The sequence below is a fragment of the Nomascus leucogenys genome, chromosome 8, assembly GCF_006542625.1.
Source record: "Nomascus leucogenys isolate Asia chromosome 8, Asia_NLE_v1, whole genome shotgun sequence".
In the NCBI taxonomy this organism is placed as follows: domain Eukaryota; kingdom Metazoa; phylum Chordata; class Mammalia; order Primates; family Hylobatidae; genus Nomascus; species Nomascus leucogenys.
Genome location: NC_044388.1, coordinates 99,239,925 through 99,259,005, shown reverse-complemented (window position 1 = coordinate 99,259,005; position 19,081 = coordinate 99,239,925). Strand labels below are relative to the sequence as shown.

General features: G+C 48.2%; 1 protein-coding gene, 1 long non-coding RNA gene and 1 pseudogene across 8 annotated transcripts in view; 2 read left to right on the top strand and 1 right to left on the bottom strand.

Annotated features, from left to right (window-relative positions):
- The window catches only part of STRBP (spermatid perinuclear RNA binding protein), a 160,143-nt gene extending 145,434 nt beyond the window's left edge, over positions 1–14,709 (top strand). For 3 of the 6 annotated variants that reach the window (XM_030817783.1, XM_030817785.1, XM_030817784.1), the window contains exon 18: positions 988–14,709. In XM_030817783.1, coding sequence (XP_030673643.1) covers positions 988–1,082 — 95 coding nt within the window. In that variant the 3' untranslated portion in view covers positions 1,083–14,709. The remainder of the gene's footprint in view (positions 1–987) is intronic. The other 3 variants (XR_004031419.1, XR_004031418.1, XM_030817787.1) reach the window with 3 other exon arrangements.
- On the bottom strand, positions 1,743–18,284 carry LOC115836380. Its single transcript, XR_004031421.1, has 2 exons — positions 16,015–18,284; positions 1,743–4,610 (listed from the first exon to the last, which is right to left on the bottom strand). It is a non-coding gene; the product is annotated as an uncharacterized LOC115836380 (long non-coding RNA).
- On the top strand, positions 13,236–14,713 carry LOC115836379 (annotated as a pseudogene). The gene has a single exon (XR_004031420.1). The product of XR_004031420.1 is annotated as an uncharacterized LOC115836379 (transcript).
- Positions 18,285–19,081: the final 797 nt, after the last annotated feature.

The window sequence follows — 19,081 nt, the reverse complement described above, 5'->3', positions numbered from 1 at the left end:
TTTTGGGAACTTGACAAGGCCCATCCATGAGAATGGGCTTCACAAAATATGGCAAATTTCTGTACCAAATTTCTTTGGGACCACTAAATAAAGGTGAAATGGGCAATGTACAACAAATGTTAGTGTCACTTCTCAGATATGTATTACACAATAATTAGTTTGTTTCTTCTCCTCGGTCTTTTGTCTTTATTAGTGGTGGGTGATACTTTAATAAAACCTCGTCACTTGCTGGAAATAGCTGTAACTTATCATTCTCATCCTGTGCATTAGTGGCTAGACATAAACAAGAGGGCCCATTTCAGCTGGGAGTTTTCATGTTTCATTGATGCGTTTTGCTGACCTATGGATGAAACAGAGCCATCACTGAGAAGAAAAAGCATGGCTGATAGTGTCCAGTTTTTATTAATTAAATCTTTACAGTAGTCCTCATTGTCTTTGGAATACTATTAATTGGCAGCTGCGGCTGTATTGTTATTTGAAATTGGTCATCAAATTTGGATTCCACGTTGGAATCTCTCTAGAGATTTCTCATTAGAAAATTCTTTTGAAGTAGCTGCTCTGCTTCATAACTCACGCCCTCTGTAATGGTGAAAAGGGAGCTGTGCTGTTTTCCAACATGATGGCAGTCATTTCAAATGGTTTCTACCAAGTCTTTTTTTTTTTTTTTTAATTTTGTTGTTTGTTGGAAGTTACTAACCATGTTGTAAACCTGCCCAGTTGCTGCAAACTTTTACATTTCTCTGCTTTACTTAAAATAATCGAGCTGTCAGTCCTTTGTTAGAAGTGGTAACCATGCAAGTTCAACTGTTTAAATTCTGTAATGAATTAAGTGTCCCCCCACCTGTTGCCCTTCCCACCCTTCCATTTTGTAATGAAAATTCCACTTACAGCCGAAAGAGCAGAGAAATATAAATGAAGCTCTTGGCTTCACCAAATTGCCTGAAATTAACATAAAGTTTTGCTTCTCTGCTCTTTTCTCCACTGTAGGTGGTTTTTTCATTGACAGCCCCTATTGCCAGCCTCTGAGCGTCGCACCATTTATTATTCACTTGGGCCCTCAAGATTTCTTCTCTGACTTCTAGAACCATCAGGTTGTCTGGCTTGAAATGGCAATTTCTATGTCTTGGTCTTAAGAGCAATGTGACACCCTGAGGCTATCCAGCTTTCAGACACACCACTCTGACACCCTCTTTTTGAAAGCAATGACTGATCATTTTAAAGAAGAGCAATACTTTGTTCAAAGCCACGGTGTCTGTTTTAAAACTTTTCCTTTGGAAACCTAGCAATATCTGTACTTAACCCCTTTTTAGCATAGTTTCTCGTCAGGGAGTTTACAGATCAGTGTAGAGCTTACCATTAGCGTGTGAGCTGTGCTATGTTCTGACAGTTTTTACACTTTTTAGCACATAAATAGTTACATTCCTGACTGCGTCAGTTAGCGTTACTATAATTTCTCAGAGATAGGGGTCCTCCTTGAAGCCATATCCTCTGCATGGGGACTGGCCCCTAGCCAGGGATGTGGCTTGCAGCTCGTGTTTCTTCAGGCTGCAGGAGTACCCCATCTCTTGTGCAAGGTAATTGGTCCAGTAGATTTCCAACATACCTCATGCCGACTAGATGAAGTGCATGGGTGGTGAAGTAAGGAGTTGAGTTTACATAGTTCTGAAGTGGTTTGTAGTCTCTCTCAAATTGTTAGCCTGGGGAACCAACCACTGAGAGATTTTGCTGGTATTGGCCTTTGCTTTTTTTTTTTTTTTTTTAAATTTTGGGTGAATGTTTGAAAATCATGAATCAGCCACCATTATTAATTGAAGAGCTGAGAATACCTCGTTAATGTATTTTTAAAACTGGTGTTGGACCCTCTGTGTATTTCAGGTTAATACTTTTAAGCAGTTTTCAGCACGTTTATCTCACTTTATTCTCGTTCTCCTCGGACCTTCGTAGCCATATCACTTGTATAAAATAGGCTGAGATATAGTGACTGTAAGCTGTGATCTCAGTATACAAAGGTAAGCTCTTTTATTTTCTGATTAAAGAGAAAAATAGTCAATTAAGACAACATGCATATATGACAATCATATATGATGTATTTGATCTCTTAGGTCATATGTCATCGCATTACCTTTAAAAATTGTATGGTCTAAATGTAAAATAGTTATTTTTCAACATTTGTTTTAATACCCTTGTAACTGCTTTTTATTCAAGACAGACATTTCACTTACACTAAGTGTGTGTGTGTGTAGAAACTTAGGATATAACATGTATGTAAATTACACACACATACCTGTTTAAATGTAAGAATTCAGTGATAGGAACAGTTCATCTAAGAAGATTTTAATGACAGGGCACTCTTTTGGCCAAAGCAGTGGAATTTCCTAGGCAGCAAGGTTGGGAACAGTGCTGGTAGGATCCGTATGTGTAAGCTGTTACACAAGCTGGGGATCAAAGTGCCAATTTCTCAAGGAGAGAAACTTCTCCGAGAAATGAAAGTCTCTGATCTGTGTTGTATGCCATAATACAACAACAGCAAGAAGCCATAAAAAAAAAAAGCAATAGAAAATGAAAAAAAAAAAACAAAACAAAATATTATGGTAACTATGGAAAAATATATAATTGACTGAGCTAAGTTAATTATTTGCAGAACCAACTTTAGCAAGACTCGGGGTGGTGAATATCAGAGTCTGCAGAGACCAAATAGACTTAAAGCAATCCATCTGTCTTTTCCAGGTTAGGTAGCTAGATTATTGATTTCCCACCTTATTCAACCATCATGGAGTTCATGTAAAGATGTGAGGGTTAGGCAGATATTTTAATAAAGATTTGCTTCATTTAGGTGTGTCCCATAAATGCATTTAATTGTGTAAGATGTTCTGTGCTAAGGCTGTATTTGATATATGTAGATTAAAATGAATTTCATGTTTCATATTTGTTTCTAAGTAGCAGTTTCTTTTGATTACTCACTTTAAAGTTGCTGGAACAACTCTTGTTTTTTTCCATGCAGAATCTGTATGTACATTTAATGTGGCTTTGGCCTCTATAAAAGGTTGTACGAGGTATAGCTGACTAGTACTGAGTGCGATCCAGTCCTGCTGAAACAGCCTAGTGCCTATTAGGTGCCAGGTCCTCTTCTGGGTACAAGTGAACAGAGGCTGTGCCCAGTGGAAGCATTTTAATTCTGACAGTCTCCTTGTTGTTGGAATTGGGCCTATTACAAATATCCTACTTTGGGAACCAGATACTTTGTTAACTGTGGCAAAAAGAATATCAGCTCAGTTATTAGTTTAATTATAAACTGTTTAATAATGTAGGCCCTCTGACATCACCAAAATAGGCGTCACTTGGAAATTCACTCATTTAAAATATTTCCCTGGCAGTTTTGAGAGCCTGAAACCTACTCTGGTTTATGTTCATGGACCTCTGTCCAATAAGTGAATGTAATGAAATGAATTCATAACAAATACTACAGTCCTTTCCAAGTAGTTTTTATAGTAGAACAAAGGACAAAGTGGTTAATTTAAACACTGAGCACATTTTTTTTAATGACAAATGAGAAAGTTTCACCCTTATAATCAGTCATTCACCATAATTTCCCTGTTTCCTAGATTTCATTAATAACTGGAGGGAAATCTTCAGTAGTGAGTTAGAGGAAAGAACTAAGGAGATCCCCCCGCCTTCCCTGCCCCACCCCAGCAATTAGATTTCAAGCAATCCAGAGCCCTATACACCAGGGTCATTAAGAGCAGTTAAAGCTGAAAACAACCTGCTCTGTGAATGGTCTTCCCCTAATTCCCATTCATCTTATGCCAGTGCCTCCTGAGAGAGGGTGGGGCTATCTCTGAATCATCCAGAATGAGAAAGGTTCTGTGTATTCAAACTCATACCCTATACAGTCTGACGCCATGCTGTGCAGTGACCACAGGTTCCTCAGTGTTATTAGGAGTCTTGGAAAGGAGACAGGTGGTAAATGGATAACAACAGCAGAGCCAAGAAACTACTGCTGAGGTGGGTTTCAATATTGATGTGTTTCTCTCTAGCCCTTATTTACAGAGCACAGAGCTAGTACTTATATAAGAATCAGTCCCTTCCTTTCTTAATAGCCTCTTCCCAAAAGACTGTTTTAAGTCAAGAATTCCAGTTGAGTTGGTTGTAAGAATAGATATCCTTTCCCACATTATCATTTTAGGTAGGAACTAACAGATTCCATTGATGCTTTGAAGCAGCGATCTTTGGAGGTTTTTAAAAATAGTACCATAATGCAAATTAGGTTATGTAAGCTTTACAGCACAGCTAGAAATAGAGACTAGAAACCATGCGGGAATCTGGGCCAAAGAATTTCTCTCCTTCCAGCACATTCCCATGGGGCTCAGGAATTAGATGAGTTAATACACATAATATGTTTTGAACAGTACCTGGTGCAGAGTACGTACTCAGTGAATGTTGAGTGTTCTTACCAAGGTTGGCCGAGGTGAGGATGAACGTGAGGAGGGCAAGGCTCTGCCAACAGGTGTTGGAGAGGCAGGTGCATGGCCTGCTCAGGGTGGAGCTGTGTCGGTTCCTTGGTGCTGATAGGCTTTGGCTGCTGCCAGGCTTTGGGAGAGGACTCCTGGTATCTAGGGGTTAGACAAGAAACACACCCCAAAGACCTGGTGAGAGCTAGAGTGGTGGCGTTGCTGCAGATCCAAGCTTAAGGAAGTTGCTCGTGTGTCTGTTAACAGTAGTTAAATTACCAGCCAGTCTGCTGCCAAGGGTTTGTAAATACTTGTTTTTTTTTTTTTGGTGGCGGGGGGGATTTAAGGGTGCTTAGAACTTCATAAGGGCTGATCTTAGAATATCTACCTGCTGAGTCCAAGTGTCCAACCAGTGAATTAATAATTTTTTAAAAAGGTGTTTGGTTACAACTGCCTCTGGAATCTAACCTTCAGGGTTTACTAGTGTTTAGTAGGTAGAAAGCAAGTTCCTTTAAATCACAGAAAGGAAAGGAGGAAACTGATTGGTGTGCTTAAAAGGCTGTCCACAAGGATGCTTCTCTGAAAAGCACTCCTATAGCTTGTCTCTTCTAGTTTGCTTTGATACTTTCGGGGGGAAAAATCTGCACTCGTCACCATATGAGGCCTCCCTTCTGCCTATTAGTCTTAGAGAAAGCATATCTGCCCATCTATTCATCTTTCTTTTTGTCTATCCATTTACTGTCTGGACACAGTTGGGAAGTTGCTTTTTAATAAGAGGAAAATGGGTACATGATGAAATTGATGCTTTTGGATTAAATGGAGGGTGCACGTCTTATCTTCCATTCCTCTGTGTGTCTACAAAGACTTCAGGAGCCTCTGCAGAAAGGTGGTCACATGCATCCTTGGCTGTTGGTAAGAGGTGAGCTAAGCGGGGAACATAGATTGGAGCCCTCAGATGCTCCAAGTTTATAAAAACTGTGTGTAGACAAGGACTGAGTGTTACCTTTAAGGAGGCAAATAAGATTTGCCTTGTAGTCAGGAGGTTTTTCTTAAATCTAAGAAATACGTGTTTAGCTAATGTCCTGGCAAAAGTTAGTACATTCCCCCCAGGGGAGGCTGTTTGGTGGAGTCTTTGCCTCGTTCAGCCAGCATTGAGGGAGGACTTCTTTTTTCGCCTTGACCGATCAGTTGCTAACATTCTAATTACTTACTCCTTCTGAGGAGGGTCTTGGTCTCTCTTGGTAGAACTGTGCCATTTCTGCAAATGAACGGTGCCATCCTGCTGGTGGGCAGGGTGAAGATAGCCACCGTTTGCCCAGGCAGTTTCAGCACTGGACAGAAGGTCTCTGCATTCAGGTGTCTGCTAAATGCCCCAAGTAATGAGGTGAACAGTAGTCCTCAGTTCAGGTCATTTGGGGCAGCAGTAGATTGAAGGAGTAGGAAGGGAAGGGGAAGGAGAGATGCCACCATTTGTATCTTGTGTGCCAGGCACTTGGACATTCTTCTGAATTCTCCAGCTACCTTCCTGGAAGTAGTAGTATCCTTAGTTTACAAAAGAAACTGATGCTCCAAGTTAAGTGCTAGAACCATTAATGGAACCGAGCTCTGTTCTAAAGCCTTTTTCTATTCCATCCTGCTATGGATTAAAAGGCTGGGGCTGACAGGATGGGCTCTGCTGGTAGCTAGGCCCTCTGACTTGAGGTGACTCCAGATCAGATAACCTGGCCTAAAATAGGGCTCTTTTCATTTAAATTGGTTGTGAAGAACGATTTAACATGCTGGAAGGACAGGCTGAACGGCTGCATTGCAACTGTATCAACAGAGGAAGCATTTTTATCTAAAGCTTGTTTTTCTCTGAATTTCAGTGAAATCTGAGGTATGTGTTTTCACTTAGCTTATATCTTCCGAGTGCATGTGCTCTGCCTGGCCTGAGATAGGTCATGAGGATGTCTTCAACAATTTAAGCCAGACTCTGAAGGCAGGCTGGTGAGGCTTTGGCTCATTGGGTATAAGGAAGAGGAGCACAGAGGGGCAGCAGCCCATGTCTGAGGTATAAGTGCAAGGGGGTGTCCCTGGACAAGTACTCAGTAGAGATGGGTGGTGGCAGACTGCAGAGGTCAGTGGTCATTGCCAGGAGTTTCCCTCAGAGTAGGCCTCAGGGCAGACTGCCAGCCTGGAGTTTGCTGTCTTCCCTCCAAGTGGACCCGTGTATGGTAAGCCCTGCTTGGATGGCTTTGTGGTCTCTAAATTGCTGCCTATGAACCACCCTGCTGAGCGTGTCGGATTCTTCTGCTGCTGTAACCACTTTACCAGCTCCTGGGCTAATGAATGACAGCTGGGTCTCTGCTCAGGCATGGGTGGGTGCGGGGATGGCTGCGGGATCCTTTTCAGGGCAAGGTATTCCTCATCCACCCCAAGTCATCCTCTTTCTTGGCACTTGGCAGTGTTTCAGTGCACCCTGCTGTAATCCTGGAGGAGGGCAGGAAAAAGGAACCTTTGAATCCCAGGCTGTCGTGTTCTAGAGCATGACGGTGTCAGGGAGAATGAGCGCCTGGCATTCGTAGAACACAGTCTTCTCTGAAGCCCTTTCCTGTTTGTCATTTCATGGCTTGCTGTACTGGTGGCCCTTGGAGAAGCAGCAGTGCATAGATCGTTGTTCCCACCCTGCAGACAGGGAGAGCAGAGCCCAGAGATTTCTCCAAACCACGCTGCTTATTTGTGGCAAAGCACTGTGGCCCCTAATGAGTTTTTAACCACCAGAAGAAATAACATTTCTTAAGACTGTTTTTAGAGGTAACAGCAGCCCTTTCTGAGGAATTAGTTTTGAATTTCACCACAACTGGAATTAGAAATTTTCTCCTTTTACAGATGAGGAAATAGATGCTTAGATAAGGTGACTTGCCCCAAATTATAGTGCGGTGAGTGGCGGTGCTCACCCAGTCTGAGGCTATGCTGTGTGCAGGTGGTTTGCGTCGCTAGTGTGGACCAATGTCTGTTCTGTCTTCCAAGCCCACTTGGCAGCAGTGGCTTCTCTCTCTGTGATGTGTTCTGCTCACCTTTCCTGTAGGCTTCTGGGCTATCCCCTATGCACCTTGAAACCAAGCAAAAACCAGCCCACATCTCCCTGATCCTTCCTCAGCCTCCTAAAATCCAGACTTTCTGGGCTCATTCTTTTTCTGGTTCCTTTGTTAGTGTGCCACTGGGCAAGGTGACCAACTGGTCAGCCCTGGGCCAGGCATCCTGTTGTGTTTTTTTTTTTTTTTTTTTTTTGCCAGCTACACAGTTGGGGTTAATTTCTGCAGATCATCATTTTATACTGTAACTGAACCCTATAATAAAGTGCAAATTCAGTAATTGCTACTTGGAGAGCTCCTCAGGGGTGGGAAGGAGGACAGGGGATGTGCTGTTGGAAGTAAGTGTTTTATGTTCAGCCTCATCCACACTGTGGTTTTTGGCCACATCCTCCGTTCCTGGCTCGGCCTTCAAACATGCGCTGTAGCCGTGGGATCACCGTCACAGTGACACACTTTCCAGAGCCAGGCTGGTGTTGGGATCCCCTTGGCTTCTTCCGTCATGAGACTTCTCGGAAGTCTCAGCTTTCTAAAAATCCCTCACTCCTGCAGCGGCTACGTTAAAGGAATATGGTAGCCATCATCTGGGAGGTAAAAACCCTGTGGAAATTGGCACCTGGGGGAACTCAGGAAAGCTGAAAGCACCTTGAAATGAGATGGAAGGACCAGAAGTTTAAGGCTGGTGAAGAGGAGACCTGGAGAGAACGTGGGCACTCCTGCCAGGTATTTTTAAGGGATTATATTTATTTGTTGTATGTGGTTCCAAAGGGTAAAAGACAATTATGGGAAGCCAGTGGGGCAATTTGAGCTAAAATACACCTCCCGCGACGACAGACTCAGCCTTGAGAGAGCAGCTGAGGTGCGACATGAGCTCCCTGTAACCGGCATGTTCGAGCAAGAAGCCGGTTGTGTGGATGGCAAAGAGGAAATGCTGTGGAATGTCAGTTTGGACGAACTCTGATGTGACTGGTGATGCTGCCAAGACCATGTCTCCCTTCTTGGGCACGTAGATTTATTGAGAAAAAACATTCAGTGTCACCTACTGCTTCTTACCAGGCTCTGTGTTGGGGGAGAAGGAGCAGTTGGAGAAAATGTCAGAATTTGCAGCTTAGACAACTGAGTAGAAAGTGAAACCATGGACCCAGATGGAGAGTACAGGGAGGGGATGAAAGAGGCACAGAGGATTTGAACAGAATGAGAGTCCTCCTCTGTGCAGGGAGAAAGGCTTCAGTGGGTCTCTCCCTCCCTGCTAGGGATTCTCCTTGCCAGCCCTGGGCTGGGGGCTGGCAGGCCCATTCCCAGGTCTCCCGCCGAGGGCAGGAGAGGAGCCAGGCCTCAGGAGAGAAGTGCTTACTGAGTAATTTACCAAGAGCTATAGGCTTCCCACTGAGCCAGACGGGATCCCCAGGAGGGGAGTCAGAGGCCGGCCTGGCATGCACAGAGTGTGTGTGCCTACTTGGGGATCGTGAAGGGCCTTCCCGTGGGACCTGAGATGATTAGCAGAGTGAAGTGGCAGGTGGGACACACAGGCTGCAATCACTTCTTGAAAGGCCCTGGGTGGCGTGTCCTTCAGTGATGACCATTGTCCACGATAGTGAGTTCCAGAGGGTCTATTGGGACAGTTGGATAGCCAAGGACCAGAGTCAGGAGGGAGGGCTGATGAGCAAGAGGCTCTTGCCGTCGGCCGGGTGAGGCGTGAGGGAGGCTGATGGAGCGCAGCAGCAGAGGGATGGAGAGGCAGGAATGGCATCTCCTCACAGGCCAGGCTCCTCTGCTGGACTGGGTAGGGATGGGAAGATGATGGCCCCCAACCTTGGGCCAAGGAACAACAGCACCCCCCCCGGGGGCGGGGGACCTGCTGGAATACTTCTCCTGGACCACTGCTCAGTGGGAAATAGAGGGAAAAATGGCGTCTCTGACCAGGATGGGGGAAGGCCGAGGAATGGAGGAAGATACTGACAGGGTACGGAGGAGGTAGAATGGAGCGAGGGCCATCTCCACTGGGCTAGGAAATGGGGCCTTGGTGGCCACACTCCATTGTGCTGGAGCACTCCGGCATCTCCATTGGCAGTGGGTGGGGAGGGGCTTGTGACCTATCAGCGTCTTCACCCTTTCCGAGTTTCCGCCGGGCTGGGCTCTCCAGCCAGGAGTCACAGGTACCGGGTGGTTGTTCATGCTGAGGCCTTTAGCTTGGCAAAAAGTTAATCCATTTTTGTTCATTTTTAACCTAAGCAAGGGTTGGAGCTTGTTGGATTCAGCATCTGTGGAACACAGTCTGTAGCCCGTGGGAAGGTGTGGACATTCTTTCCCAAGTTCTTGAAGGACGGAAAGGACCGTGAACTTGTGAGGTGACCGGAGGGTTAGTTTTGGGTGTCAGTTTTGTGTCTGTCCCAGTGCTGCCACTTTTGCTTCGAAATGGACAGGGAGAGCTGAAGGCCAGCATGGGTTTCTGCACCTGTTTCCTACAGCTCTGCTGGGGACTGGGGCTCAGGTGGCAGCTGTGGACACGGATCCAGTCAGCCTTTGGGTGGCCAGAGCTCCAGGGCCAGGTGTCTCTTAGCTGCAAGCAGCCTTCACTGTTAATCAACAGGCTACGCAAATCTCACCTCTAAAGAGGTGAAATGTGAAAATAAATGGGAAGCACCGCCTTAGCCCTGTGTCCACAAATCCTTTCTGTAAAGGGCCAGATAGTGAGCATTTCAGGCTTTATGGACCATGTGGTCTTTGCCACAACTGCTCAGCTCTTCCACTGTAGCACAAAAGCCGCCAGAGACAGTGCGTAAATAGACAGCATGGCTGTGTTCCAATAAAGCTTCACTTACAAATACACAGGGCTGTAGTTTGCCAACCCCTGCAAAGTAGGGAGTATTCTGCCAAAGTTGGCTGTATTTCACCAACCCCTTAGACTATAGAGATGACTTACCCTTTGGCTTAATCGTGACTGGAAACTTCCTTCCCATCTGCTGCCTGGACCATCCACCTCCCCACAAAGGCTTCCTGAGCATCTCCTCCGTGTGAGCGCTGGCTCAATGCACAGGACGATGTAGTTTCTGCCCATATGGAATGTAGGTTTTCAGTGACACGTGGGACAGTGAAAGAGGAGAGCAGGTGGCTAAAGAGCATCATACAGAACAGGCCTCAGGGAAGTCCCAGGTGGCAGAGTCTCAGAGAGAAGGGCTGAGGGTGAATCAGGAAAGCCCTGAAGGCAGGCAGCTCTGGAGTCGGGTTTAGACGAGGAGGAGGCTGCAGTTCTCCAGGAAGGGAAACAGGACCAGATGACGGATGAGATTGTGTGGAACAATGAGGAGGCCTGCATAGTCACACAGGCGCATGGGGTCTGCTCGTAAAGGACCAGGAGGGCCAGGCTCAGGAGTGTGGACTGGATTCTGTGGGCAGTAGGGAGCCATTGGACAGTTGTGCTCAGGAGGGTAATGTGATCACAAATGCTTATTAGAAATGTCACTGGCTATGTATGTGGTTATAAGTTACGCCTTTCAGTTTAGTCTGGACTTTTTGGTCCAGGTACTTTTGGTATTAGAGTGGGGAAGAGAGGCCCAGAGAGTTGGACAGGTTTTCTGACCGCTGGCTTATAGTCAGTGAGCGCCCCACCTTTATTTTGACACGACAGAGCTCGACAGAATCTTCCTTCTTCAGGCTTTTTCTTTCCTGCTATCCTAAAGATTCACGTACAAGGGCAGGATAAATGAAACGTTCTGTCTCCAATCTAAGTTCGGCTTGGGGCCTCAGAATATGAAGGTAAAGCGGCGGGGACGGACTGCCCCTTGCTTCAGAATCAAGTCACACGGCGGGACCGCTCTATGGAGCAGATTGCTTCCTTTGTACGTGCCCTAGGCCCGTGTTCAGCAGGCCTCAGAGAAGCAAAGATGCTGGCCTCTCGTCCCCAGAGGCTGCCAGCTACTAAGGGAGGTGGAAGCGACTACCCCTGGGGGTAGACTGCTCTGGGCCAGGCCTGACGTCAGGCGTAGGGGACTGAGGTGAATCAGACATGGTGGCTGCATTGAGGAATGCTCAATGTAGCTGGGGTGATGAAAAACCCACGGCTGTTGGTAGTGCTTTCTGCTGAGCACGGTCTTTCCTCTCAGAGGGGTTTCTAGGCACGTTGAAGGGAGCTGCCATTCAGAGCATCGGAGAGGTGCCAGGGACGTGAGCTGCTGCGTTTGACATGAACAGAAGCTGGGAGTAGCTATGGTTGCTGTGCGTTGATAGGATCACAGTGTCCGCTGTGAAGGGGCGGGTAGGGCTGGAGAAAGATGGCCTAATACAAGCGCCTCCACAGGTGCTGATGCATGGAAGCCCCCACAGCCCCGTGGGGTAGGTGAGGATCACATGCAGCTCGGAGAAGAGAAGGCACTTGCCCCTCTGCCTGAGCTGGAAGGTGGTGGCCAGCTCCACACAGGGCTGTCCCAGGATGCTGATGAGGCGGGACCAGCCACAGGCTGGCAGCGCTGCACTGTGACCCCCTTTCACAGGGCCCAGCCTTGTTTCTGGCCTTCCTGGACTGAGTCAGGAGGTGAGGGCTATGTTGCTGCCCCAGCGCAGTCGGGCCAGGTGTGGGGAAAGGCAGGAGGGAGGTGTGCTGTGCTCTGAGCAGCCTGGCAGGCCCTGGAGAGGCAGGAAGCCACTGCAAACTTCAGGAACTGGGTGCTGCTTCCTCTCAGTGAAGTTGTGTTTTGCTAATCTCTGATAACCGGTGAGGGATACAGAAGGAAGAGTTGCCCCTGGGTGGCTGCTGTCTTTAGACTTGTCAGGCTCCCTCTGGTAGAGAAGTGCCTCTCGGATTTTGCTGCCTGGTCTTCTCTCTTATGGACATGGAGTGGCTCTCAGGCTCTTACCATAAGTGTGGAACTTCTCGGTAGGTGTGGAACTTCTCAGCTCTAAGAAGGGACACTTGTTGCATTTTCTAGAGAAGTTTCTGGGTTTATGGAAGGGAAACTGACAAACTGGAGCCGGCACAGATGGACATTGGGTAAAGAGAATGCAGCCTGTCCCTGGCTGCAGTGCCAGGTGTGGCCTTTCATGTGGCAGCAAGTCACGTGCTGTGGCTCCAGCTTCTTAGGAAGGCTCTTGTCTGTCAAGCAGTGGAGTTCCTTACAGACAAGAGCCTTGCTCAGGCCAACTCTGCCCCTGCCTACAGGCACAGGTGCTTTGCCATCTGTCCCGTTTTCCTGCTTAGGGAACCAAGATGGTCAGAAAGTTTCTTGACTCTAACCTAAATATTTCTGCCGCTTTTGCGAGTCAGACTCTGTTTCTTTTCATGGTTTGTGGAAATGGATCAAGAATGGGAGTAGGAGTTTTAGATAGCTAGGGAGGTGGTGAGAAGTTCCTTCGCCACCTGTAATTTACAAGTCGTGTTTCAGGTTTCCAGCCTCTTTCCTCTGTTCTGGGTATCTTGTGCTCTCCACCTTTAGGGATTTTGGTGTGGTGGGTCAGTGGCAAGACACTCGATTCAGACACACGCATTTCCGAGGCACTTTCATGTCACTTACCAAGCCTCCTTGTGTGCAAGTATCACTTCACTGGCTCCCTCAGGCTGCAGCCCTGACCCCCAAGGTAGTGATGGCAGCTGGTGCATGAGGTATGATTTAGAAGTAGCCAGGCAAGCCCTGGTTGCAAAAAAAATACCTCTTCTATCCTGACAGCAGGCCAGAGGCGCTGCCATTAGACGCATCCCTCTACCTACCCCCGATCACTGTCCATGGTCAGGCCGGCCTTGCACAATCAGGTTCCGTTCACTCCGCACCCCCTTTCTTAGATGGGTGTACTGAGCACTGCTTTTCCCTTAGCTCACTTCATGTGGCAGCTTCTCAGGGATGGGACCTACCATGGCTGTGGGAGACGCTTCGCTACTACTTACTACCTTTCCGAGGGAGGAGGGCTCATTTTTAGAAACGTTACCGGGGAGCCAAATTGTAGGCATCCGACCAGAGGGCCTCGCTCTCTTCCTCTCCCAGGAATCAAGGGCAGCTCTGGCTCTCTGAGGAGCTGTCTCCAGCCTCCAGGTGGATGTCCTTTCCAGCATACCAGGGCTTATGGAGGCAAAATGAAAGCTGGTCCACGTGGGAACTCCCTGCTGTTGTCCTTCCTTGGGCAGAAACCATATACTTTTTAGCCCCTAGCAGTGTTTATCCTGTTTTCCCCAAGGCATCCTTGGACTCAGGCCTTTCATCCTGGACCCAGCTGTCTGGCCTGTTGTGCTGAGCCTTTGGTCTAAGTGGTTGGTTGGTCCCAGCCACTTCTTCAAAAGGTTTCCTGAGGTAACCATAAATTAGGGCAGTCGTACTTCCAGGAACAGTGAGGCTGATGGGCCTGTTCCCAAGGGTGCTTTGGCAGGGGGTGCTGGGGAAGGGGCTGGCCTAGGGCCAGGTTCATCATACCATTAGCCCTACAGCCCCATGCCTTTGTGTCCTGGTTTACCTGCCGTGTAGTGGTCCTGCAAGAGTGGAGCCTGTAGGACTTGCTTCTCACCAGCTCCAAGCAGAACTCTGTCTGGGAAGGTGGGAGGTGCAGCCAGTCTAGACCTGAAGCCCTCACACTAAGGACTAAGGTAGGCCTGCTCAGCCTTAGCCCTTCGTCAGCCCCAAGGGTGGGGGAGGCAGGAGGAGGCTGAGCGTAGTCGTGGATAGAAACCTTTCCCTACCGCACGGTTACACACATGGCATTGGACTCCTGGCTATAGCTCACTTGGGTCTGCTGAAGACCAAGTTAGTTTTTAGAAATCTATTTAAAGTATCTATCATGTATCTATTTACTGTGTTTTTCTGAATACGCAAGTGTAAATAGTATAATTTGCAGTGCAAAGTCCTTGGCAATAACTTTGTGTATTATGTTTAAAAACACTGGAAACCGCGACCACCATGGACTGCCCTTCCCCTCTGAGGCAATTATTACATGTAGGACTCTGAACTTTAAACCTTCAGCGTGACTGAAGCAGCAGCCTGCACATGTGGACGGTCATCAGTGCCTCGCCCAGAGATGCCTGGCCTTCATCCAAAGGGACCCTGCTGCCACAAGTCCTCCAGGCAGCACCCACACTGTGGCTCCTTCGCGCTCAGTATGTTGGACTCTGCCGTAGACTGACCCTCTTGTCTGGCTGCTGCAGTTTGTCTGTAATGCCCTGACATGTTGCATTTTCCCCATTTGGATAAATAAAAACAAATGCTTCTGTCACACACAGTAATGGACTGTTCTGTTTAGGACCCACTGATAAAATGAAGGATACAGCTTTGGTGAAAGGTTCAAGTGCAGGCTCCCTTTTCCTGGCCCTTAAGGCTCTAGTTCAGTACATGTTACAGGTTCTTCCCTTCATGCAAAGGGATGGAGGGGCCGAGGACATTTGAAGGGGGGTAGATGGCTCCTGATAATGGACAGTGATTTGGGTGAGGCCAGGGCCTAATTCATGATCCTGTATGGTCCTTAAAACCCTGCCTCTGTGTGGTGTGAAGTTTCCTCAACATGAAACATGAACCTGGCAGCCTGGCAGAGTGAGTGGTAAGTGATGTCATGTTGAGTGAGTGAGTGCTGACCTCTTAATCGTCACACCTGTTCCCGGGGTCAGTAATACCCGGACAGACAATACAGATCGGAAACCGAGGCTCAGGGTTAAAGGACCCTGCCCAATGGTGTCGAGCTTCGCTCAGGCCCTTCTTCCTGCTGCCTGGTCCTCTGCAAGGCTTCTGCAGTTGAGCTGCCCTAGTAACTGAGAGCTCAAGACCACGATGTAGTCCCAGCCCACTTGGAGGGACGAGGATGAAGAAGGTCCAGCAGCCCAGGGAAGTGTCCTGGTGGGGAATCGGGCCAGGGGCTGCTGCTGCTGCCTCCAGGTAAGTAAGTGGAAAGTTGTGTGGGCAACGGTGCAGGCTGTTTTTGCCTCACTTTATAACTCAGGGCCCCGCCTTCTCCCTATACGTCATCAGGCTGGATCTACGACGACGCAAGAATTGACTGAAAGAATTGCCGGCTGGGCCAGCTCTCTGCTGTTCCCATCCTCATTCCCAGGTTGGCCTTTCTGAGATTAAGAGACAGCTAGGCTTTCTTGTTCACAATTGCCACAGGCCTCAGCTGCACAGGAGACAGGTTGAGGTGGCACTGGGAGAGAGGAAGGGAGGGAACATTGTCTTTCTTGCTCTTGGGCCCCGGAAAAGAAGGTGAAGGTGGTGGTATGTGGTAGGAAAGACTCAACTCCCCAATGGTGTGGTCACAGGCAGACTATTCACCTTCACTTTCAAATTTGGGAATAACATCACTGAACTCAGGGGTGTTCTGACGACTGGAGGGAGAAGAATACAGGAAAAGAGCCAAGGGCGTCACAGGAGAACCCAGCAGCCCTGACGAGCCAGGCACTGGACCCACTGCACAGATCAGAACTCACTCAGGAAGGTTAAGTGAGATGTGCATCCAAGGGTATGGCCTGGTCTTGAACCCTGAGTTTGTGTGTGTGTTGCTTGCAGTACAGTGCTGTGACAGTTTATACCTACCTGCTTCCACATGGTCATCTTTAAGCAGCCACCCTGCTGGTTACTGACAGAAGTACGAGTCAACATCCCAGCCGTCTCTGAGCCCATCTCTCTTCACCTATCAATCAATCAAATGGGGAGGGCAGAGAACTCAGCACTCATGTCCGTTGTTGTTCTGGGAGTGCCTCAGTGCCCATTCTGGGCGGCTACAGTCCTCATATCTGCCTGCTCCAGTGCTCCTGTTCTTTCATCACCCCCCAAATGAATCTTAGAAGAGGATTTAAATCCCAATGTCAGAATCAGGCACGTCTCTGAGCAGTGAAGTGACTCTCCAAGGCCACAAGGGGCCCATGTCACCCGTTGCTCTCCCCTCTGCACAGGCTCTGGTTTTCACAACTGATGGGTCAGCTCAGACATGGGAGTTATATTCTGGGCTTATTCGGGTAGCCGGTGGCTCTTTTCTTCACCCACCTCACTACTCAGCCCCTGCCCCTGGGACTTGGAATTCAGAAGAGGTGCAGACACTTTGGGGCTGATAGCTCCTGCCATTTGGTCTGAGCCGCTGCCTCCCCACTGAGAATTATCAAGGCCCTGGAAATCAGCTTGGTTTGCGGTAGGACCTGCCAAAGAAGGTCCACTCAGCCTGGACTGCCTGCTCGCTGACCTCGTGAGCAGGAGACAACAGGTGCCCAAGGTTGGAACCACAATCTGAGTGGCCCAGCACAACTGCTCTTCCTGCCACAGTCCCCTCTGACCACTGGCCTTGTTTTCCCACTTCCCTCACAGCCAGGCTTCTTAAAATCTATACTTGCTTGTCTCTGCCTCCTGCCCTCCCACCTCAACTGTAGTGGCCACTGCCCTAACAACCTTCCAGCTCCCAAATCCAATGAAGCTTTTCCAGTCCTGCCCTCATCCCCACCCCAAGGTAGCTCTTGCTCTTCTCTGGCCATCCATGCTGCATTCTCCATGTCTTCTCTCCTGCTTCTTGAATGGCGGCTCCTACCTTCAGCTTGCTCGAGCAGTGGTTCTCAATCAAGGGTGATTTGGCCTGAATATTCGGCAATACTCGAAGATATTTTCGGTTGTGCCAGTTGGCGTGGGGTAATGCACTAGCATCCAGTGGATAGAGGCCAGGGATGCTGCTGGGATTACACAGGACAGACCCCCTACAGCACAAAAGTACCAATCAGCCAAATCATCAACAACGAGGCCCAGAAACGCTGCACTAGAGATGCCAAACCAACAACTGAGCAGCTGAAGATTGCCAGGATCTCCAACCTGCAAGTCCCAGACTACTTCAAATCTATACCCTGACAGCTAAATTTATCTTCCTGGTGTGTCGTCACTCCCACTAAATTTCACTGACTCCGTTCTCCATTCCTTATTCTGTCATCTGTCACCTCTGCTCACGCCCTTAATTTCTTCTCCTCCCGATTTTTCTTCCTAAAGGATCAGCAGGGAACTGCTCAAAGTGCAAGTTAGCTTAACCCATTTATGCCTAGTATTCCATTATTGGAACGCTAAGCTTTTGGGAGTTACTTATAGCCTACTGCTCAAGGTCATTGCCAAGGTCTGATTTTTCACACAAAAAACTTTGTAACCTCTGGCATGAATGGGTTAAAACTCTCCAGTGACTCCTCATCAGCTCCAAACTCCCTGGCATGGCCGCAACCTAATTACCCAGTTTCATCTCTCAGCACCCCACCTCAAGTCGACTTTACTACTATTCTTCCCACCTAAATGCTGCTGTCCTCTTGCTGCTCCTCTGCCTAGCTAGCAAGTCCCTTAGTCGTCAGTCACAACTGTCACTACCACTTTGTCCCTCCTGCATTTATACATAACCTTCCCACAGGATCCCATGCACCTGTACATGACTTACCATATGGTGTCACTATTATTATTCTAAATCTCAGCCTCAACATAACCAGGGGACCTCCCCAAAAGCAGGACCCTCATCTGAGTCGTTTGAGGCCTGTGTGCCAAGACTGAATAGTATATGGACTCCTTTTCTTGGGCCAGTACGCAGCTGCAGGGATGAGGATTCTGCTGAGTCCCTGCACTACTGAACAGGGAAGCCATGGGACAGGAAAAGCATGGAGCAGGCTGATCCACAATGTGGATCCCAGAAACATGTCCTCCTGCCTGCAGCCTACGAGCATCAAAGGGACCTAGCTGTGCTCTGGAGCCACAGTCCTGGCTTCTGCAAGAGTACCTGCCAGGGGCTGAGCCCTATGCTAGGAACTTTCCTAGTTTCCTTGCAGTGGAGAAAGACAGGGCAGGGGCCCACCTGCTCTCTGTCTAATCTGTATCTCTATCCCTATCTATCTATATCTATCTATCATCTATCCATCTTATCTATCTAATCTATCTAATCTACATTTATCTGTCTGTCTGTCTATCCAGCCATCCAGCCAGCCATCCTTGCAGGCATGAAGCTATGGTCAGTTCAGCCTGCATCCGTTTAAAGGCTAGGCATAGGTGGGGTCCTAGAGGGCAGGTCAAGCAGGAAGGGGGAACCATAAGATAAGGGAAGCATCGTTCTTCTTCCTGCTATGGAGAAGGGGATTGAGGTGGTGAAGAGGGGCAGCAGAAGGCCTGGGAGCCTCATCTCTATGGTGCAGGGATGTGGAGGACAGGCAATGGGAAGAAAGAGGCTCTGAAAAGGTAACTCCATGTCATTGCTTTTAAAGCTTTTAGCAGACCACAGCCGGCCCCCAGGTGCTCAGCCTGCCTTTCTACTCTTCAGCTGTTTCCCCTGCACATGCACATTTTGGCCCTGGAATTCCCTCTTCCATCTCTGCCTGGTGAGATGCTTTTGCCTTTGAAGGTCTAATTTGACCCTTACCTCCTATAAGGCTTCCTTAAGCCTCAAAAACACCAAGTGTCCCTCATCCCTGCCACTACAGCACGTTATTTCTCAGAGGGGCAATGTTCATCATAAACACAGAGGCATCAAAGTCATTCTTGCCCCATGTGGCCTGCCACACCCTACCACTCCATACGTCTCAACAGGTGGGTGAGGGGCTGCCTCGCGCTCATACATGCCTCTCTGACAGCACACACAGTGGTCTTCTCTGACTCTGCTTCT